The sequence below is a fragment of the Eubalaena glacialis genome, chromosome 11 (assembly GCF_028564815.1).
Source record: "Eubalaena glacialis isolate mEubGla1 chromosome 11, mEubGla1.1.hap2.+ XY, whole genome shotgun sequence".
Lineage (NCBI taxonomy): Eukaryota > Metazoa > Chordata > Mammalia > Artiodactyla > Balaenidae > Eubalaena > Eubalaena glacialis.
The window spans coordinates 31,163,632-31,187,184 of NC_083726.1; the positions used below are offsets into that span (position 1 = coordinate 31,163,632).

Sequence of the window (23,553 nt, forward strand, 5' to 3'; positions counted from 1 at the left end):
CTCATGTAGTAAAGCCATCTCCTCCAATAGATCCCTGAGAAAAAGGGTTCATGAGAGTTAAACTTTTTCATAACTTTTATGACTGAAATCTCTATTCTCTCCTCAAAGAATCCTCCTTGATACTTAGTCTGACTTGGTATAAAAATCTAGGTTGACAATAATTTTCACTCAGAATTTTGAATTTGTACCTCCATTGTTATTACATACCATTTTGAATTTTGAACCTCCTTCCCCCCCGCCACACACACACACTTTTTGGAGGTATATAAGTCTTTCCTTTGTTCTCAGTCCTCTGAAATGTCGTGATGGTTTGTCTTAGGGCAACTTTTTACTGTGAAAACTCATTTTCTTCAATTTTGTGAAATTTTCTTATACTCGTCTTATGTCTTCTCCAGTGTCTCTTCTTTGTGGGATAGTCCCCTCTGATTTTTGAACCTCTTGGACTTACCTTATTATCTTGTCTTTTTCCTGTCTACCATACCTTTGTCATCTTGCAGGAATATTTCCTCAACTTCTGTTGTTTTTTCATTTCTGTGATCATATATTTAATTTCCAAGAGTTGTTGTTGGATCTCTGAGTTCTTGTTCTTGTTTCATTGCTGACCTTTTGCCTTTCTAAGGATTTGATTTTTTTTTAATAAAAATCAGCTTTTATCTCTGTGTAGTGTTCGTGTCTCCATATGCCTTTTGGTTTAGTCTCTGTCTTTCAGGTTAGTGCTTTCTTCAGATATCAAAGTGATTCTTGGTTGTCTCTGCATATTTTACCAGTAGAAAGCTGAAAAGCTGGAAAGCCTTAGGCCTCTAAGTGGGATTTATTGATCAGAAGCTTCCCAGTAAAGTGATCTGGCTTGGCCATTTCACTTCCTTAGGGTACCTTGAATTTTCAGTATTTTTAGGTCTCTTCTCCTATGATGATCAGATTTTCAGGAAAGAATTTTCAAATGTGCTGCCTAGAAGGCAATCCTGAATACTGGTATTCTGGGAAACAAGTAGAAAAAGAAGGGTAGTGGTCTCTACATTCATTAAACAGAGTTACTCTTAACCCCTTTTTTTCAATATAGCACCTCCTATACTCAGCAGCACTTGGTATCCTTCAGTCTAAACGTTCTCTGTTATACCCTCCCTAGTAAATTAGCAGGCAGTCTTCTGCCAGGTTAGAGGAAGTGGCAGACTTCCTGGTTGCGTGGATGTGGGAAGGGACTCGGAGGCTCTAGCTGCCTTTTCTTTTAATTTTGTTATTAAAATATAACACACATACAGGAAAGTGTCTATGTCATAAGTAAACACTGAATGGATTATCACAAGTAAACAGACCTGTTCTATGCAAGGCAAGAAATAGAATATGACCTATGCCCCCAGATGCCTCAACCACACTCCCTTCTAATTACGGCCGTGTCTCTCTGCAGAGATAACCAGTATTCTGAAGATTCCTTTTGTCTGGTTTTGAACTTCGTACATAAGAATCATATATCATGTATTATTCTGAGTCCATCTTCCTTTATTCATCATTTTTCATGGGAGATTCATCTGTGTTATTGTACATAGCTGTAGTTCACTCATTTTTATCAGTCCACAACTTATTAATCCATCCCATTCCCCTGTTGAGGGACATTGTTATTCTTAGTTTGGGCCCTCTAAGTACTGCTTCAGTGTCTTCGGTAGACTTTAAGAATCCTCCTGTTCTTTTTCACGCCTTCACCCCTACCTCCAGTGCTGCCTGGTGCTGCCGAGTCCTGGGCCTTACATAGGAGAGTCCTGTAGTGCAGAAAGGCTGCTACTCTGCTCTCCTACTGTTGATTTAGGATTCAGCTTTCTGGGGTCTGCTGAGTTTCTTCCTACTTGGTTATCTGCTTTCCAGCCTCTTAAGATGTTTTTGCAGTGTCTCTTTTCCCACTAACTTTTTGACTTTGTAAGTTTTTATTTTTTAATTAAAAAAAAAAGAACTTTTAGTGTGACTTTTGGAAGGAACTTGGGTAGTGCCTGTGTCCATTCCTCTTTTTGTTTTTTTAAACTCTATTTGAACATTATTGTCAATGCCTCATTCATTATGTTCGATTTCTGCTGAGATAGAATGTCTTTCTGAGACATAGTACAATATCTTAGACTAACTATATTACCCCCTTTTATGGTAAATTTAAGTCAATAATTATTAAGTATAATGGTAAATTTTTGTTTATAAAATATATGTTATCCTTTCAAATATTTAAAGGTTATATTTTAAACATTCCGTCCAATTCACAGAAGTTTTCTTTAATAGGGTATCGCTGGAACTGATGTAGCTAAAGAAGCATCTGATATTATTCTCACAGACGACAACTTTACAAGCATTGTTAAAGCAGTTATGTGGGGACGAAATGTCTATGATAGCATCTCAAAATTCCTTCAGTTCCAGCTTACTGTTAATGTAGTAGCAGTGATTGTCGCTTTCACGGGCGCCTGTATTACTCAAGTAGGTTGACAATTTATTCATTAAAACTTGTTTATTTTAGAGCAAAGATGTGTATAATCTGCCTTTTTAAAGTACTTAAATATTTAAATAAGTTGAAGCTTAGTATTTTAGGTTAATTAATATAAAAATGTAATCCTGTTCTGTTAAGTTTTTAAATAGAAACGGCTTCCTGAGAATTGCGGAGTCCCTGAATAGTTGTAAATGTCTATTAAGAAACCTGTCTTTTCTAGGATTCACCGCTTAAGGCTGTGCAGATGCTGTGGGTAAATCTCATAATGGATACGCTCGCTTCCCTGGCTCTGGCAACTGAACCCCCCACTGAGTCTCTCCTGCTTCGGAAACCTTATGGTAGAAATAAGCCTCTCATCTCACGCACAATGATGAAGAATATTTTGGGTCATGCATTCTATCAGCTTGTAGTAGTCTTTACACTCTTGTTTGCTGGTAAGAATTTAATGCCTGATAAAGTTTCAGTTGTTTCTGTTCCAAGCTAATATCCCAGATGGTTTTAATGTTACAAATTTTTCAAGAATATAAGTTATTTTCTTTCTGACTCCCCGTTTATCTTTAATTTCTTCTGTTTATCAGTGGATCCTGAGTACATTTTGAGAGGCAGTGTGATAGATTGGGGCAGTGGGGGAGTAAAGAGTCCTAATTTCTTGTCCTTGGCTTTACCACTAACTTAGATATGTGATCCTGAACATGTCACCATAGTTTTGGGGGCTTCCATTTCCTCCTGTATAAAATAAAAGAGGGTTGTACTAGAGAATCCCAGGTCCCTTCCAACTCTTTTCTGTGCTGCCGTTTGAGAGCAAAGAAAGGTCTGACTAGGTTTTATTGCATACTTCCTTGAAATGTTAAATTATTTTGTATGATAATTACAAAATGGTAATTTTTCATTCTTTCAGGAGAAAAGTTTTTTGATATTGATAGTGGAAGAAATGCTCCTTTGCATGCTCCTCCATCGGAACATTATACTATTGTTTTTAATACCTTTGTACTGATGCAACTTTTCAACGAAATAAATGCTCGGAAAATTCATGGTGAAAGAAATGTGTTTGAAGGAATCTTTAATAATGTCATCTTCTGCACAATTGTTTTAGGCACATTTGTGGTACAGGTGGGTAATTGTAAAAGATAGTTTCAAATATGATTATTATGTGGAGATGTTAGGTGAACAGGTGGCTTGTTCCAGAAATTACTTGACTGCAATGTGTGGGCCTTCTGTGTATTGCCTTGATGACATCAAAAGAACTCGAGTGAAAATTTGCCCCATCCTGAAATTCTACATGTGAATGAGTACATTAAACTAATACTACTTTAATTGCACTACTGGTTCTGTGGCTGTGATACTTCACACTCACTGTGATTCTGATTATTCTACATTGTTATTATGAAAACTTGTAATTTTTATGTTATTTAAGGCCAGTCTTATAGTCAACCACTTTTTAGTCCAGCTAGAGTGATCCCTTAATTGCTTCTAGCAATTAATAGTAGTTGTATTTGTACAGTTGAGTTCATTATTAAAAAATAAAAGGTTTTGAAATGAATATTTTAAAATCCATGTGATTCTGAATGGCCTCATCCAGACCTGGTATGTGCCAGTTTTCCATTTTGTAATATTGTCAAAACAAGGTAGAAGAGGAGTGGGAGAATGGGGTGTGAGAAGTGGGGTTGAGATGAAATAGAAAGGACCGAATTTTCCCATTTTTATAAAGGTCATTCTAAGGACAAAACTAAGCATCACTTTACATATGGTAAATTTTATATAATTATATACTATACCTATGTTTTTATATCATCTTGGATTCTGTGGTACTCCTCTGTGTAAAAGGTTGTTATTAGCAGAATCTGGAATCAAAGCAGGTAAGTGAATGGTGCATGATCACACCAGGAAGTCAGTAAACACAGTAAGATTTAAACTTAAAAGGTGAGCTTTTCTACAATAGAATCAAACAGGATGGTGCTAGTTTCAAAATGAAGATCTAAGACTTTTGAAGTTTATTCAGTCTATACCTTGTGTACTGTGGATACCGAAACCAAAACCCTAGACTTAATTATTTCTGTGCAGACTGTTTCTGTTTTAGCTTTCAACTTCTATAAACTTTACGGGAAGTGTTGCTTACTTGCTGTGTAGTTTCTGGAAGTATTTTATAAAAAAATCATTGTTCATGACATGCTAAAATTTTAGTTTTTACTTACTATTAAAGTTAGGTTTATTTTATCTGTTTTTAATATATGGGGATTGCAAAAATGTAACTGCCTGTCTCTCTATCAAGCAAGTCTGATAAAACTTAGTTCCTCGAATAGGTTGATATACCCAAAACAGTTGATGGTAGGGTGTCATTCTTCAATGCCTTCGTGCTACTCAAAGTGTGGTCTGTGGACCAGCTACTGGTCTGTTCATTACAAGTCCACAATGAGATAAGGAGCATGGGCCAGAGTATAAGTCAACAACTTAACTAAATAAATTTATTCTTGATTATTCCTCTAGATAATAATTGTGCAGTTTGGTGGAAAACCTTTCAGTTGTTCAGAACTTTCAATAGAACAGTGGCTATGGTCAATATTCCTAGGAATGGGAACGTTACTCTGGGGCCAGGTAAAAAAATCTCATCATTTTTTGTTCAAACCTACAGTGATTTTTAAAAAAAATTTCTAGTGTGTATATTCTTTAATCAGTTCTATAACTTGATTCTAAGTAGTTTTCATTCTGTTTTTTAGAACAAGTTTTACATCTGTTATTAAGTTGATGCATTTATAACTGGTTAGAATGCTGATATCTGTATCTTTCACTCTGTGACCTACTTTTGCATTTTCAGATTTAATATGTTAATAAAAATATTATATACTTTAGACTTTTTATCTTTTTGTTATGTAATTTAATACAAATGTAGCATTGGAAAAATCTTGTGTTTCAGTTGATGTGAAGAATGTTTCTATAAAAATACTGGTATCTGGAAAAATAGGCCACAAAATGACATTTTAGATTATTTGGATCAAATGGCTTCAACAGTGTATGTATAAAATACAATGCCTGAAAAATTAGATATCCTTAATCTTCACTATGGGTAGCTGACTTGCAGATATATGTCATTATTTTTTAAAAGATAAGTGGTAACAGTGTGTGTGCTGTTCATTTTAAATCCATTACCATCACTATAAAACTGATAGAATCTGTACCAACATTTTCATAAATGAAAACTAGCCTATGTTATGGTGTGTAACTGGTGTGAGCTAATTTACTGTCATTTTGCAAGTCAGTCAGACTGAATATTCAGATTGTACTTAACCTTAAGTCAGTCTTTATGTGCCTTTTATCTCACCTTTTTCTTAATTGTGTTTCTAGGTTCTGAGGTTTCTCTTCTTACTCATTATAAAGACCTCTTTCATTGAGATCTTCTTTTAAGCAGGATCCATACTGGGCCCACAGTTTTTTTTTTTTTATTACCGTTCTAGTTACTTTATAATGTTCCCTCACAGGCAAAACCGAACCCTACAACCTCCCCCAAAATCTGGCTAATTTCAGGAAGAGGAAATTCAGTACAGTGTACATGCCTAACAGGCACCAGTTACTGTCTTTGGTTGACGTCGTCTATTGATTTTAAGTGTGCGATGGTAGAAAGCACTGATTTTGTTGGTCAGGAAACCTAGGGTCTTAGTCACTCCATGAACAAGTCACTTCCAGTGTCTCTGAACCTGTTTCATCTCTAAAATGAGGTGGTTGGACTACAAGTTCTCTGAGCAGTTCTGATTCTGACTGCATGCCTGTTTCTCCCAGCTTCCTTAAGGAATGGCTGTGAACACCTATAAGTTAACACATATTGGTATTTTGGTATTTTTTATGTCTTCCCGGGCATCTGTTCCTGTTTGGTGTCTTTCTCAATCAGTATTAATCCAATTTTAGATAGTTGTACTTTTTGAAAATAAATACATTCAATAAACAAAAGCTATTTTCAGCTCAGCCTTGAAGATTTTCTGAATTTTGGTATGTTTTTTCTCATTGAATTCTTAAAGCACTAATGAAATGTAAACTTCTTTTGCATCATATAAGATCACCTATTTTCATTTTATTTGAAATAAATATCGTTAATATGAGTTTAAGGAAATATGTATATATCAAAGCATGGTTATATAATTTACTGTCTTGAATGTCCTAAATAAAATATGAAAATGTAATCAGGTTATTTCCATTCAGGAAAACTTTTTAGCCTTCAAACTTAAATCTTTCCCCTGTGTTGTAGCTTATTTCAACAATTCCAACTAGCCGTTTAAAATTCCTAAAAGAAGCTGGTCATGGAACACAAAAGGAAGAAATACCTGAGGAGGAGTTAGCAGAGGATGTGGAAGAGATTGATCACGCTGAGCGGGAGTTACGGCGTGGCCAGATCTTGTGGTTTAGAGGTCTGAACAGAATCCAAACGCAGGTATGGGTCTGGTGGAGAGGTAGGAGAGATGATGGGAGCGGGAGCCGAGGGCTTTGGACCTGGGGAGGAGGTTTGAATGTGCTCCTTCGCTTCCTTTCTAGCCTCCCCAACCCACAAAACTTATTCTTTTGAAAAATAGTACTGGTGCCTGGAATGAGTGAAAGTTTTAACTGACCATGAAAGAATGTGTCTATATGCCCCTAAGCTCCTTTTTTCCTAGCTTTTTTCCCCCCCTTCATCTCCAAATGCTACTCTTGCCTATTTATCTGCTCTGTAAAAAGTGCCTTTTTCTTTACTTTTTATATGTTGATAGATGGAATGGTCCTTTCTCTTGTTCTCTCTCTCTCTTGCTGAGCAAGCTGTCACAATCTCTGATTCCTTGCAGATGGATGTAGTGAATGCTTTCCAGAGTGGAAGTTCCATTCAGGGGGCTCTAAGGCGGCAACCCTCCATCGCCAGCCAGCATCATGATGTAACAAATATTTCTACCCCTACACATGTAGTGTTTTCCTCTTCTACTGCTTCTACTACTGTGGGGTGTGAGTGTGTGTTCCTAAGTGCATGAAATTAACATTTCCTACTTCACACACCTAACGTTTCTCATTTTCTCCTTAATGTTTAAATTCATTGTTCAGGCTTTTCATAAAGCTTTCTTTTCGTAAAGTGGATTGAGACCTCAAAGTGTTGTCGTTGTGGTTGTTTTATTTCTTAGAGGGTTAGATAACAGGTGGAACAATTGCAACCAAAGATCAGACATGAAATCTGTGAGCTTGTCTCTATGCTAACTCTGATAGTTAATATGGGGAATAAAATTGTAGCTTAGAATTTGTGAAACGACTATACATTTTTGAGTATATGCCTTTAAACATGTTCCATACTGCATGATTCCCAAAAGCATGTGATTTGAAACTGATCAAACAGAACCAAGAAATTGCGTTTTTAAAGCTAAAAATGAACTTAAGCATTCTGACTTGTATCTTGTTCAGTTTGTAAAGTAAGTTAGTACCCTGAAGAAAAGTTCTGAGCATATAGCCAGGTGTTTGCCTTCTTAGCTTGGACTTTGTGGCCTTGCTGTGAATTTTTAATTTATTTTGTTTTGTTTTGAGACTGCATCCCTGTATAAGCTTCAAAGTTCTTTGGTATTTATGTGGGTTTTTTTCATTTATATTATCAATTTAATTTAGAATGGCTTCCTAGATAAGAAAATGTTCTATTAAGTTTTCCAAAGAAGTAGGGAAAGTGCATTTCTTTTAATTTTTTTTTGTTTTTGTTTTTTTTTTAAGTTTACTCATTTCTCACACCACTGCCCACCTCCCACCTCTTGCAGCAACCAATTTGTTTTTTGTATCTATGAGCTTGGTTTGGGTTTCATTTTTTTTAGATTCCACATATAAGAGAGATCATACGGTATTTGTCTTTCTCTGTCTGACTTATTTCACTTAGGATAATAATGCCTTCAGGGTTCATCTGTGTTTTCACAAATATCAAGATTTCCTTTTTTATGGTTAAATAATGTTCCTCTGTGTGTGTGTGTGTGTGTGTGTGTGTGTGTGTGTACACCATACTGTATCCATTCATTCATCAGTGGACACTTAGGTTGTTTCTGTTTCATTCTATCAGATGTGAGGTAATATCTCATTGTGGGTTTTGATTTGCATTTCCCTGATGATTAGTGATATTGAGCATCTTTTCATGTACCTATTGGCCATTTGTAGATAGGTTTTGGAAAAATGTCTGTTTGGATCTTTTGACCATATTTTAATTGGATTGGTTTTCTTGCTATCAAGTTGTACAGGTTTTTTGTATATTTTGGATATTGGCCCTATATCAGATATATGATTTGCTAATATTTTCTCCCATTCTGTAGGTTGCCTTTTCATTTTGTTCATAGTTTTCTCTAATGTGTAGAAGCTTTTTAGTTTGATGTAATCCCACTTGTTTAATTTTGCTTTTCTTGCTTTTGGTGTCAGATTCAAAAAATCATCATCATCCTATGTCAGGGAGCTTACTTACCATCTATGTTTTTTTCTAGGAGTTTTATGGTTTCAGGTCTAACGTTAAAGTCTTTATAATCAATTCTGAGTTCATTTTTGTGTGGTGTGAGATAATAGTGGTACAGTTTCATTGTTTTGCGTGTGGCTGTCCAATTTTCCTAACACCATCTATTGAAGAGACTGTCTTTCCCCATTGTATATTCTTGACTCCTTTATTGTCAATTAATTGACCATATATGCATGGGTTTATTTCTAGGGTCTCTGTTCTGTTCCATTGATCTATATGTCCATTTTTATGCAAACTCATACCAGTACCATACAGTTTTAATTACTATATCTTTGTAATATAGTTGAAATCAGGGAGCCTCCAGCTTTGTTCTTATTTCTCAAGATTGCCTTGACTATTTGGGGTCTTTTGTGGTTCCATACAAATTTTAGGATTGTTTGTTCTATTTCTTTGAAAAATGCCATTGGAATTTTGTTAGGGATTTCATTGAATCTGTATTGCTTTGGGTAATATGGGCATTTTAACAATATGAATTCTTCCAATCTGTGAACATGGAGTATCTTTTCATTTATTTGTGTCATCTTTAGTTTCTTTCATTAATGTCTTGTAGTTTTCAATATACAGGTCTTTCACCTCGGTTAAATTTATTCTTAGATATTTTATTTTATTTTATTTTATTTTATTTTTTTGGATACAGTTGTAAATGAGATTGTTTTCTTTTTTTTTTTTAATTTATTTATTTTTGACTGCATTGGGTCTTCGTTGCTGCGCACGGGCTTTTCTCTAGTTGCAGTGAGCAGGGGCTACTCTTCCTTGCAGTGCACGGGCTTCTCATTGCGGTGGCTTCTCTTGTTGCGGAACTTGAGCTCTAGGCGTGCGGGCTTCAGTAGTTGTGGCACGCGTGCTCAGTAGTTGTGGCACACGGGCTTAGTTGCTCCGCAGCATGTGGGATCGTCCCAGCCCAGGGCTTGAACCCGTGTCCCCTGCACTGGCAGGCGGATCCTTAACCACTGTGCTACCAGGGAAGTCCGGGATCGTTTTCTTAATTTCCCTTTCAAATAGGTTATTAGTGTAAAGAAATATAACAGATTTTTGCATATTGATTTTGTATCTTGCAACTTTACTGAATTCGTTTATTAGTTCTGACAGATTTTTGATGGAGTGTTTAGGGTTTTCTATATATAATATCATCTGCAGACAGTGACAGGTTTATGTCTTCCTTTCCAATTTGGATGCCTTTTGTTTCTTTTTCTTGCCTAATTGGTCTAGTTAAGACTTCCAGTACTATGTTGAATAAAAGTGACAAGAGTGAACATCCTTGTCTTGTTCCTGACCTTAGAGGAAAAGCTTTCAGCTTTTCGCTGTTAAGTATGATGTTAGCTCTGGGTTTGTCCCTTCATTATGTTGATGTATGTTCCCTCTATACCTGTTTTGTTAAGAGCTTTTATCATAAATGGATGTTGAATTTTGTCAAGTGCTTTTCTGCATCTGTTGAAAGATGATCATGTGATTTATATTGATTAATTATTACAGGTCATAATTTTCATTAATTGACTAGAATGACAGATTTTCTTTCAGGTTTTTAGTAAATGACTTTTAGTAAAAGGTTTTTAGTAAACTCTCCAGAAGTCTTATAACCTATATCGTTCTTACTCTGAATTAGTGTCTTGAGTCCATGGTGGATTCTTAGTATATTAGAGTCATAAAAGATACAAACCCACCCATTCCTCATGCCTACCCTTGAAGTCAGCTAAGATACCTGATTTGGCCAGAAACCTATCTTTTCCATTTGGTCTTTAGCCAATTAAGGACTAGAGGAACCTTGGGAAGCTGGGGAGAGGATGAATTGAGGGGAGAAAGCAATGCTGTTTACGCAGAGCCTATCTGTTCACTCTTTGCTTAAGTAATTTTCATTTGTTATTTTTGACAGTGTTGCAAAACAGGCAGAACAGGAACTATCCCCATTTTATAGGTGTGAAAACTGACTTGGAGTTTAAATGACTTGTCCATGGCTGATAAGCAGAGGCAACATGATGTAGAGCAAAGAGCAGACAAGTGCTGTAAAGACAAACTGACCCTGTAACATTTAGACAGGATGTTAAATTTACATACGTGGACAGATAGGAATCTTCCTTTTAGAAATTACTGTGGTACTACCTACCTGAATGAAATGGTGTATGCAAATTGCCTGGCCTTACTCCTGGGATGGCTGATGTCAGTTGCATGCCTCCCTCCTATGGATTTCACATTATTCCTGGCTTTCGAGGACATATTACCACTCATCCCTTCATCTCCTACTATTAGTGTTCATTTAGTTGTATTTCATAAACAGTGGAAGGCCTACCATATGCCAAGGCTGCTAGAACCTCCAGATCTTGTCATCTAGTAAGGGAAGCAAACGAGTTGGGGATTTCTACATGGTAATGAAACAGAGAATGTTATAACACGGTCCTTAACCCACCCTGAGAAGTGAGGAAAAATTACCGAAAGGAAATGATTCCCAAGCTGACCTGACAGAATTTGTCGGTTGAGAAAAGCAGACCTCAACTGACATAGTTTGATACTAAAAGAGTAATGGAATGTAAGGAGTTGATGAGGCTAGAATGGAAAGTAAGCATCTGTTCATATCCCACAGGAAGGAGCCAAACTGAGACTTAATCCCTCCCCTCAAAACTTTAAATTTGAAAAATTTCAAACTGACAGACAAGTTGAAAGATTAATACATGAATAATCTTCACCTGGATTTACCACTGCCTAATATTTTATGATGTCTGCTTTATCTATATAATATTGATATATACTTTTCTTTGAGCCATTTGAAAGTAGGTAGCAGATATCATAAATGCCATCTCTAAATACTTTACTATGTGCTCTCCTATATAATCATACTATATAATCACATCCAAGAAATCTATCTTTGATACCATTTTATCTAATATACAGTCCATATTCAGATTTCTCCAGTTACCCCCAAAATGTCCTTTATAGCTTTTTTGATCCAGGATCGAAGGAAAGACATTCAATAACGTGTGTTATGACTCTTCAGTCTCCTTTAACCTGGATCCATTTTCTCTACCTTTATTTTTCATAACGTTGACTTTTTTAAAAAATCCAGGCAAATTGTCTTATAAAGTGTCCTGCATTCTGGATTTGGTTGTTTCCTCTTGATTAACTTTATGTTAAATTTTTTTTGACAAGTTTATCTCCTAGGTGGTATATATTCTGTTTATTTTTACTTCAGAAAATTTTAAGTAATTGACTTCTTTCACTTGGAGTGGTATCACATGACCTTAGGTGTATCATATTTATTGTATTTCTTTGTATAATTGTATTCCAGGCTTTATATTAAATATCAAATCAAGCACAAACTCTGTTTGAAGACGTAGCCACCCACACCTGCTTCAGGTGATGTGCTCTGTGCTCTTTTCTGATGCACAACTATATATGAAACCTGTGAGTTGCTGGGCACATGTAGTGAGGGTAATGGTGTTAATACATTTAATGAAAGGTGTAAATTCCTCATTGGTTTCCTGCCCTAATATAGAATAATCTTAGAAATATCTGTGTTTGTCAAACTTCTTTGACTCTTTTTTTTTTTAACCTTTTTTTTTTTTTTACTGAAGTATAGTTAATTTACAATGTTGTGTTAACTTCAAGTGTACAGCAAAGTGATTCAGTTATACATATATATATTCTTTTTCAGATTCTTTTCCAGTATAGGTTATTATAAGATATTGAATAGAGTTCCCTGTGCTATACAGTAGGTCCTCATGGTTTTCTATTTTATATATAGCTGTGTGTATATGTTAATCCCAACCTCCTAATTTATCCCTCCCCCCTCCCCCACTGTCCTCTTTGGTAACCATCTGGAGTCTTTGCTGTGCTAAATGAAGAAATTATAATCCATTTCAACTTTGTCATATACTAGGCTTGTAACGTCTCTGGAGAGGGCATCTTTTTTTCCTCACTTATTAGTCAGATCTTTTAAAAATCTGAAGAGGAAACTTTCTATAGTTTTTCTTTATAAAGTGTATCCTTCTAATATCAGTCTTCACGGTTAGTAAATTCTTTTGCTAAATCAATAGTTACGCCTTCCCGGAAAGGAGAAATTGAGAGAAAATTTGGACTTCCAGATAAAGGATTGGCAAACCGTAGCCTATGGGCCATATCTGGCCTGTTGCCTGTTTTTAATTGGAACATAGCCATGCTCATTCATTTAATTACTGTCTGGTGGTTTTACACTACAAAGGCAGAGTTGAGTAGCTGCATCAGGGACCGTATGGCTCACTAAACCTAAAATATTTGCTATCTGGCCCTTTACAGAAAATGTTTTCCAACCCCTATTCCAGGTAATTAAAACATTACATATTACACAGGTGAGTCTCACTTTGAGAAAATTTGATATGCAAGTACACAGCTTTGAAAAGCAACCTCGAATTTTATTCCCTGTTGCAAAGTATCTTTTACTTTACTATTGAAATTCTTTATGGTGCACATAATAAAGGTAGTGATGAATACAAATTTCAGAAATGGGCAGCCTGTTGTAGACGGTAAGATATAGCAGCTACTGATTAAGTAGCCTCGTAGTTTAGAGCCGTCTCCTTACATACAGTGTTTTGGGCAGTAATATTTTCTACTATCAAAAGTTAGGATTATATTTAAGAAAATGGGTGGTTTAGCAGGGTACATGATCTTAATTTGATTTGTTACTTAAAGTTTAATGTAATGCTTACATATTCAGTTTCCTAAAATTACTTTATGATCATCATAATCATTTCAATTTTTTGTTTGCCATATGTGCCTCATTCATGCCTCTGATTTTTTTCCCTCAATAATTTACTGTTTAAAAAATTTTCTTGACATAGGGATTGTTGAATTTTTCTTAATTCTAATAATTTTAGGAGCTATAGTTTTGTGCATAGTAGGTCTTAATAGCTATTAAAAGAATTGAGTTAAAAGACTAGATAAACAGTAAGGGTTGGATTGTCAAAGATGGGTAATCATTTTCTGCTTAAACTGATTTCTTTGTGGTATTAAAATAGTTTTCTGTCTACCTACAGTATAATGCACACAGTTGGCACTTTTTAATTACTCAATTACTACAGTACTGTGAGAATTTTACCTATAGAAGGTAACAGAGATGAGGGCAAGTATAAACTAGGTCAGTGTCACGCCTTAGATCGAGAGTGCTTTCTTATTTATGAGTAGAAAGTAAAACAAATCTGGCTCAGTGGCCCCTAGTTAATCTAGATGTGTGTGCCTAATGTGAGAACTGTTTATTGAAAATTGTATTGCTTTGCAGTATTTCTAAGCTGTCCTTGTAATGTGCTGACCTAAATCTTAGGAAGTATCTTCTTCTACTGAGGTTAGTTATAAAGCTGATGTCCATACATTCTCTTCTTTTATTGACTTGAAAGAACCTGGAGTTGGGAGTACAGAAAGCTTGCTTCTAAGACATTCTGGCACTAATTTGTAGTGACCCAGCAAGGCAGCCACCTGTCCTCAGTTGCTCAGTTTCATTATTTGTAAAGTGTTTGAGATAAACTATCTCGAATATCCTTTCAAGCTTCGATGTTCTAGGATAACTTAATACATTTTGTCAGATAGGAAAAAAAATCTTAGCAAAACTGGAAAGCTTTGGTAAAAAGGAATCTAATTTCACCTGCCACAGGTGTGAGTGTAATCGTTTATACAAATATACTCACTGCACTCACCTGCTTATAACTCTTTACGCTTCCCCTCCTAGAGCTTTGCCGACTCCCAAATCTCTAACTTAAACCCATACCTTTCTTCTGAGCTCTGGATATTTTCACTTGGATGTTCTGCAGCTCCCCAAATTTAACATGTTTCAAAAATTGATTTTTATTTTCCCCTTGATTCTTCACTACTCCCCTCTACCCAGACTGGTCAAAACAAAACAGATCTCAACTGCTTCTCTAGCTCCATTAGCAATACCAGCAACCAAGTCAAATAAGCAACAACTTTAGAGTCATCTTGAGCAGCTCTCTTCACTCACCAGACTTGCTGGCTGGTCCTCCAGTTTGTATTCTCTATGCCTACTGGCCACTGACAGCAGTGAACATAGGAGTGCAGGAATCGCTCCAAGATCTTGATTTCAATTCCTTTGGATAAATTCTTAGAAGTGGGGATCTGGAATAGTCAGACTCATACCAGCAGAGTAGAATGGTGGTTACCAGGGGCTAGAGGGAGGGGGAATTGGGAGATGTTAGTCAAAGGGTACAACGTTTCAGTAATACAAGATGAATAAGTTCTGGAGATCTAACATATAGCATGGTGACTACAGGTAACAATACTGTACTGTATTGTATACTTGAAATTTGCTAGGAGGGTACAATCCCAAGTGTTCTCAACACACACAAATGATAACTGTGTGAGGTAGTGGATATGTTAATTAACTTGATTGTAGTGATTATTTTATAGTGTAGATGTATATCAAATAGTCTTGTATGCCTTAAATATATACAGTAAAAAGTGGGCATAAACTGCTGCATTTTCAAAAAAATAAATTCAAATATCCCTGTGAAGAAATTAATTTTTTCCATGCCATTGTCTTACGAGGTGAATTTAGTGACTTATGAGATGACTTTAGTGATTTTTTTTTTTGGAATATCAGTATCAGTTACTTCTCTTAACATTAGGAGTAAATGATGTCTTCATTGCTAAACAGGATTCGTTAGAAAGCAAAAGCAAACACTATTTGAATTGATGTATACTAGATGCTTTACTATTTGGATTTTGTCTTTTTTTTTTTTTTTAACTCTTTACGGCACTGGGTTAATGAGACCTAACGTCAGTATGTGCGGGAATGTATTTGAGTCGATTATTCATTAACCTGTCTTCATCCATACAGCATACTTCTGAGAAGGAAGGTGAATTGTTGAGCTATATGTTTAAGGGTGAAAATGCTAGAAGACTTTGTGTCTTCTCCTGGGGAAATTTTTCACAGAAGGATCCCAGAGGGCTTTTTGTTTTGTGTTGTTTTGTTTTAAATCTGTTCTTTCCAATGAAGTGTAGTATGTAAATTTATTTGTTTTATTATTATAGAGAAAAACACTAACCTTGACTGACAAATGGCATATACTCAAATATTTATAGCTGTTTAATGGCATTTTATAGATATTTATTTGGGTTTTGTCTTTTTATTTTTTAATTAAGGGCATAGTGGGGTAGATGTGAGTTCATTGTGACATTCAGCTTATATTTGCTTGGCTTTTTCATAGTCGGTGACACCCTAATTCCTAGCATGATTAATAGTAACCCTCTGTGCTTGACTTTGTTTAACTTATTTGAATTGTTTTCAAAAATTATAATTTTTTTCATTTAAAAAAATTAGCTAAAGCTGTGTATGGTTAATTTTATGTTTGTTTTCTGTTGATTTTGTTTTTTTAGGGAAAAAAATCCTATAAAATGGCTATTAAATTCTTAGCCAGTGACAATGAGATTTTCTTAGTATTACTTTGAATTCTACACCTCTTAATTCTTAGAGTATGTGGTTTTGTTGGTCTGTAGCGTCCTACTAAAATATTCATTTTTTTTTACAGTGTATTGCAAGTTCCACTGCATTACATGCAAATATGATTCACTCATACCTAGCTGTTTGTGGATTCAAACTCATAAATGAACCATTTTTAAATTAAGCTAATGGCGTACTGATATCTTTCTGTGTTTTCTGATGTTTACAGATTCGAGTGGTGAATGCATTTCGTAGTTCTTTATATGAAGGGTTAGAAAAACCGGAATCAAGAAGTTCAATTCACAACTTTATGACACATCCTGAGTTTAGGATAGAAGATTCAGAGCCTCACATCCCCCTTATTGATGACACTGATGCTGAAGATGATGCTCCTACAAAACGTAACTCCAGTCCTCCACCCTCTCCCAACAAAAATAACAATGCTGTTGACAGCGGGATTTACCTTACAATAGAAATGAACAAGTCTGCTACCTCTTCATCCCCAGGAAGCCCACTACATAGTTTGGAAACATCACTCTGATTGTAAGCTGAATGTTAACACACTAGCTGCATTGTAAAGAAACAAATTGAAACTGGGTCTTTTCACATATTGTGACGGACAAGATAGTATTCTTGTCTTTGGACTTCAACAGAAGACACACTTGTACGAATGTAGATTTATTTTTTTAAAAAAAAAAAAAGCAAAGCTTTCTGCCAGACTGAGGGTGCTTTTTGGGGGGTGGGAGAAATGAACTGACAGAAACAGTAACTCAGCTTAAGTTGACCTGTGGATCATCAGTAGAACCTAAGAATGGTCCTGAACAGTGTATTAGCAAAGCTTTAGTTTATCTCAATCCTTGATGGGAGAGAGGGAGGAGTAAAGCTGGGCAAGCAAGCAAAGAGCCCTGGATCATTGAATTGATGCTTTAATTTCTGCTGTTGGCTGTTAATAATTTGGATTATTTATGTTTATAAATGATACAGATCTGTTTACAAGGTTTGTAGATACTTTTTTTGTTCCTGTTTATAGATGGGAAGCTTCCTTATAACTGATGCAGAGAAAAATTAGTCCTTCAAATACTGCTGTATTTTCAGGAAAAAAAAGGGGGGGGGGGTGTTTCTATTGAAACTGTACTAAATTTTTGCCTACAATTTACCTTGTTAAATATTGTAGATAAATTGCTAATACTAATAGCCAAATAGATAACACTAATGCTTTGTTTAAAAAAACAACAAAAAACAAACAAAACAAAACAAAAAAACATGAGCAGTGGTGTTCTAATGAAGTTATGGCATCTGTCCTAATTAGTTTCTTAAATACATTTACTACTTAATGGTTTTGAAACAACTGTTTAATTTTTAAAATTTTTGAAAACTTGCTAATAACCTTTGTTCAGAATTTAGTAGATTGTTTAATGCAGGACATCAACTACATAATGAAAGATGCTTGAAATGCTTTTGTTATTTCAGGCAAATCAAATTAAATCAAACTACAAGAGAACTTTAGTCCTTTTTGTTTTTGTCTAAACATGTTAGTTCAGTGATGTCTTGGTGAACTGTGAGTGAACTGTATTGATTTTTTTAATAAATCCTTAGAAACCTTCATACAGCATGAGGGCTGTTGGCATTTTGAAAAAGGTTAATAAGTAGAAGCATACATGTTTTCCTTTTGTTTTTGAAACTTGTTTGTAAACATAAATAAATATGCCCTTTTATTAAATAAATACACAGCAATGTTTTTTTAAAAAGAAATTTCAGCTTCTTTACTCAATTCTACATATATGGTGCATCGGTCTGTTCTCTTTAACCACAATTGGAATAAATTTCAAGATGGTAACAGCCCCATGAAGTACCCCCTTTAATTCCTTGGTGGCAGTCTAATAGAACCAAATTAAGGAAATCATTGCAGTTTGACATGTTCTTCATAGAGTTTAGTTTGCCTAAAATAGTCTCACAGTTTAAAAAAAATAATGACCACCATTGTCTTTGATACATTTGTTTTCATTCTTAAGTGGCCAAATAACAAATTAGGTAAAATGAGATTATGTGAAAAGGTGGGAAAGGTCCTAAAAATATACATATTTAGATGTAATAATTAACCATATGCTGGAATGCCCATCTCTAAGCCAGTTGGAGTCTTTAAGTCTTTTTTTCTTTTGTCTACCTTCTCCCCCTTTTTGCCTCTGTCTTTACCTTTTAGGAACTGGCATTGTGTTAGGGCCCAGATTGCATCAGATATACAATCCTCAGGCTGACATAAAGTTTACGAGGACTACTACAACATCTGAGAGTGCTGACCCAGCAAAGAAACATTTAGTTGATGGTGCTTGATATTTTTGGTGGGTGGGGGAGAATCTTTTTCTCTCCATCAGTCCTTTGCAGTTAGCCTCTGCAAGACTTAGAAAAACATTGTCTCTGTCAGCATTTGTAACTGTACATTATTCATCAGGTATTTATAGCAAATCATACTGTAAAAAGAGGTAGCATGATATGCTGGAAAGCATATGAGGCTAGGAGTCAGGACCTGGTTTCTAGTCTTGATTTTGCCATTAACGTGCTGCATGACCTTGGGGAAATCATTTACCCTAAATGAGGGTGGTGGACTAGACTATCTTGAAGAACCCTTTCAGCTCTAAAGATTTACCCTATCAACTGGAGAGCCTACAAGGCATAGGGAATAGAGAAAAGGGAAATGTTTTCAGTTTTCTTTTTTATTTTGGTTATGCTTAAATATGAATGTAATTACCAAAAGATTTAGAAGTGCATGTGCTTTGGAGGATTTGTATTGAGCTTTTACAGTATTCATTTTTCAACTCAAGGCAATGGCTTTTTACACCAACTCTAATCCATAAACGGGTCTTATGACATCCATGAAGTAGTAGCAAGACATGCTTAGTGTGTATTTCTCTCTTTGAGACACTGTAATTTCTACCAGAAATTTCCAGAGCATTATGTAAGTAGAAAAAAATGCAAACAAGCTGTTAAAGATCTTGGATCCCATTATATAGTATGTATAGCTGAAATCAGCATCTGTAATTCAATCACGTTTTCTCTTTTATCCTCTAACCAAAAAATTGTTTAATTTTGCATCCCAAATGTTTTTAATCTTTGTATATTTTTTAAAAACCTTTTTCTCCTCATCATTGCCTTTTTTGTGGTTGTAAATAGACTTACTTGCACTTTGAAGATGAGTTACTCCTTGTCATCTTATAAATATGTGATATGGTAATTTTCATAACAGATGTCAGTTTTGAACCAAGAAATGGTGATTTGTTTATAAGCAAAAAAAAAAAAAACTGGCTTCATTTCTGTGAAATTGCTCTTTGAAAATTTCTTTTTACACGTGTAAGCCAACTGAGATACCGTGATGGTGTTGATTTCTTTCAATGATGCTTACCATCTATTTTAGCCACTGAGCCTTTTATTATTTGTCTATTTGTAAAGTTTATTTGTCTTAACTCATTTAATAAATATACTGTTTATCTGTTTCTGAATGGGGACTGAACTTTTTGAATATTTAAATTGATTCGAACATCATATTTGGGAATTATTTTTTTCTACTTGAAATTTTAAAAATCTAATTGATGAAGATTCTGTAATGTACTTGAAATGTTATGGCTGTGTTACAGTGAATCAGTGTTCTAATATGCATGATCTTGCCCCTAGAATGAAAGTGGGTATATTGTCCCTACTCTCCTACCCACTGTCTTCAATCTTCGTAGCACAAGAGATAACTTTTGCAGTCCAGGGGAGAGTAATGTTTGGGTTTTAGAAAAGATTAGTTTTTCACATTAAATGTAAGACCTTATTTTTTCATTAACTAATGCAAAGTTGTCAATAGCAATTATCTGAACGTTATGGTAACAAAATTAATCAGATTGCCCTCAGCTGGTTTTTATAATAAATTATTAACATAAGTTAGCAACTTTGTTGAAATACTGAGAAAACTTTAAATGATTATTAATACCATATTTTTCCATCAGTAAAAATTATTCAGTTAATGAGTATATACAAGTACCATATTTATGACATGAGAGATGTTTTCTACTTTGTCAAGTTTGATTTTATATATTATGTATTAAGATTGAATTTTGAATTAAGTCCCTTTGTAAAATTAACTGAATAAGAAAGGGAAGTTTCTGTAAGTTTCTGCTTATTGACATTTTTTCTTCCCTGTGTCTTTAGAGAGCTCCTGTCATGTTACAGCTGCCTTTGTTCTTTTAACGAACTCCACTCTTAAGACTCTGACGTCCAAACCCCATATCAACCTGTATCTTTTTAAATTACTGTTACACTCATTTGTAGACCAAAAATACCTTTTAATAGCATAATTATACCACTGAACTAAAAACAATCTTTGAAAGATCCTTGAAAAATTGTCTTTATTTTAGAATAAGCATTATAAAAATACCATAAAGAATGTTTCATGCTGTAATGGGAGTCATGGTTGTATTCCTGTACTTCTCTTATCAGTACATGTCAAAAAGGAAATGATCTTTATCCTTATAATGTAACTTCCTTTCAATAGATAGATGATTTTGTCTCTTAAACTCTCGATAGCTTATTTTTGTACTTTCTGTCTTAACTACTTCTTTAACATTTTCCCTATTTGTTAGAAAAATACTTCAGCTTGCAGATGAATATACTAAATGTAGGCATGTTTAATCTCTATTCTCTGAATTCAGTGTCATTATTGAACACGATAATATTAATGGTTCCAAAGTAGGAAATTAAAGGAAGAAATATGAATATGTGTTTATACGGTATCAGTCTTTGCACAACTTTCTTAACCAGCACTGTGCCCTAGGAAAACTAGTTTCCAAATCAGTACCACCCAAATCTGGGTGGGGTGTTCAATGCGGTAAGTTCCCTAAGAATTCTCTTAATTAAATCAGAGTTACAAGGACCACATAACTTCCGAATTACTTTTTAGGTAATTAAATACAGACACTCCTTACCTATTAAAAGGAATCTTGTCGTATCATAAGTTAATATCAATGGAATACCTGCTATATGCTGAGCACTTTATGTGGATTATGTAAATATTGTTAACAACCCTCTGTACTGCTGCTGCCATTTTACATAGGGAGAGACTGAAGCTTAGAGAGTTCAACTAACTTGCTCTTGGTCACATGGTGAGGAATTTACACCAAGGCTGACCTTCTCAAGAACCCCAAGCTGGTAGCTATTGGGTTTTACTGCAGTACTAGCATCTTGATAACCTGAGTCAGGGCCCAGAGCCTAAAAAGCTTAAATTTTAAGTGTTCCTTTGTTGTTCTTTTCTGACATCAAATGCATCAGAGATGATCTTAAAGATTCTTCATAACCTTCCTGGGTTATGAAGAGACTGAGGCAAAGAATCACCGATTAAGATGTATAATCCATGCTTTCCTTATAATCAGACCTCCTCTAGCTGAAGAGTGAAAGATAAACTAAGTAGTTTTTTTTTTTTTTTTTTTTGGCCGTGCCACGCAGCATGTGAGATCTTAGTTCCCTGACCAGGGATCGAACCTGCGTCCCCTGCGGTGGATGTGCGGAGTCTTAACCACTGGACCTCCAGGGAAATCCCAGAACGGTGTTTTTAATAGCATATTTTGGGTAGAAGTTTTCGTTATTCAATACTTTTAAGATAGGTATGTTTATTCAAAGTTTCATAGTGTTTTTTTTTTTTTACTTGAGAAAATTAAATTTTATTGACACCAAGGATACTTAGGCCACATCACCGAAAAAAATTTATGGCAGTATCAGTAGTGCCTTTTAATTAAATGACAAATTGGAAGTGTTTAACAACTTGTCCCTTTTTCTTGACATATATGATTAAGAATATATCTTTTTATCAAAATGTAAAATACCATCTGGCAGAAGTAACAATTATTCTGTTGGCTTTATACATTCAATTAAATCACTGTACTTTAAAAAGTAAATATTTTCCTATTTTTCTTTTTACTTGTGCTAGATCTATATTTATAATATTCAAAAACTGCATAATTCAAAAACTGTTATAAGTGGATATAACAAAACTGACTTTGAATTTTGAACAGAAAACAATGTTTCTTAAAATTTTTTCCAAACATTTCTTAAAAATTCAAATGGCAATAGCTCTTTTCTAATATTCATAATTGTAAAGTTAGGCTATCTGAAAACCTACTGTTACAATTTCTTGTTAGACACATAGTTAGACTTTGTATATGACAGGAGTTATGTGTATATGCATGGAGTGCTCTTTGCAAAAATGAAGGAATTTTTATAAGGTTGATGCATTTTGAACGGGTATGTATTAATGCTAATAGCCAGAGTTATTCATTCATTTGACAAACCTGTCAGGTTCAGAAGATACCAAATGAGCAGGGAAAAGTTTCATAGTATTAATCTAAAAAGTCATCGCTTTATTTCCTAAATAATTTGTAATGAAAATTTATCACACTAATGAGATAATAGCATTTTTCTTGAAATTTGTGAAACTAAAGAATAGGGTGTTTTGTATTTCTTGAAGAATTATTTGGTCCTCCAGCTGTATTTCCCTTGGTGAAAATTCTTAATGTTTTAATATTTAGCCTAAGGGAGTAACCCTATTGCACATTAGGCTTTAATACTTTTTAAAATAAGAAAATTACAGCCATTATTTCACTACTGTTTTAATACCATTTTACATTAATGTTTATGGTTTGTGAATAGCCAGCCTCCTAGTCTGTAAAAATAAGATGCTTGCTGATTTTTATAATCTTTAAGGTAACATTTATCTTAGTGAAGATAATATTTTTAGACTCTTTTTTTCCTATAAGGCTGCTTTTGAAATCATAAATATTTAGTCTGAGGCATAACCTTAGTGAGTAGCTTGAGACAAATGCAAAAATATTTAAAACGTGAACTCAGGGACACCTGTGTTATCCGAGGTTAGAAATTCAACTTTAGGCTGTTTTTGATTTATCTAGGATTCTAAATCTTTTAACCACAAGCCTGCTCTTTCAGTTGGCTTCAAATCCTCCAAGAAGGGTAGTCTGTAGTATCTAAACTCTTTCACTTTCTCACTGTAACAGACTTGGGATGGGAAGTAGGTCTCAACAACTGAAGTGTGGTGGTGGAGAGAGTGAATTGTGACAGTGAAGCCACATCATGTTTCCTGAGTCCAGGACTCAACTGCTTAAGAACACTACGCTAGTGTCTGTCTCCCCTTTCCTGGTCCCCAAAATGTCTGACTGATAA

General features: G+C 34.8%; 1 protein-coding gene across 2 annotated transcripts in view; it reads left to right on the top strand.

The window, feature by feature from the left end:
• ATP2B1 (ATPase plasma membrane Ca2+ transporting 1) overlaps positions 1–19,524 on the top strand; it is a 136,630-nt gene extending 117,106 nt beyond the window's left edge. For both annotated transcript variants that reach the window (XM_061205850.1, XM_061205851.1), the window contains exons 16-21: positions 2,257–2,448; positions 2,679–2,892; positions 3,357–3,568; positions 4,943–5,050; positions 6,693–6,875; positions 16,580–19,524. In XM_061205850.1, the coding sequence (XP_061061833.1) occupies positions 2,257–2,448; positions 2,679–2,892; positions 3,357–3,568; positions 4,943–5,050; positions 6,693–6,875; positions 16,580–16,891 (1,221 nt within the window). In that variant the 3' untranslated portion in view covers positions 16,892–19,524. The remainder of the gene's footprint in view (positions 1–2,256; positions 2,449–2,678; positions 2,893–3,356; positions 3,569–4,942; positions 5,051–6,692; positions 6,876–16,579) is intronic.
• Positions 19,525–23,553: the final 4,029 nt, after the last annotated feature.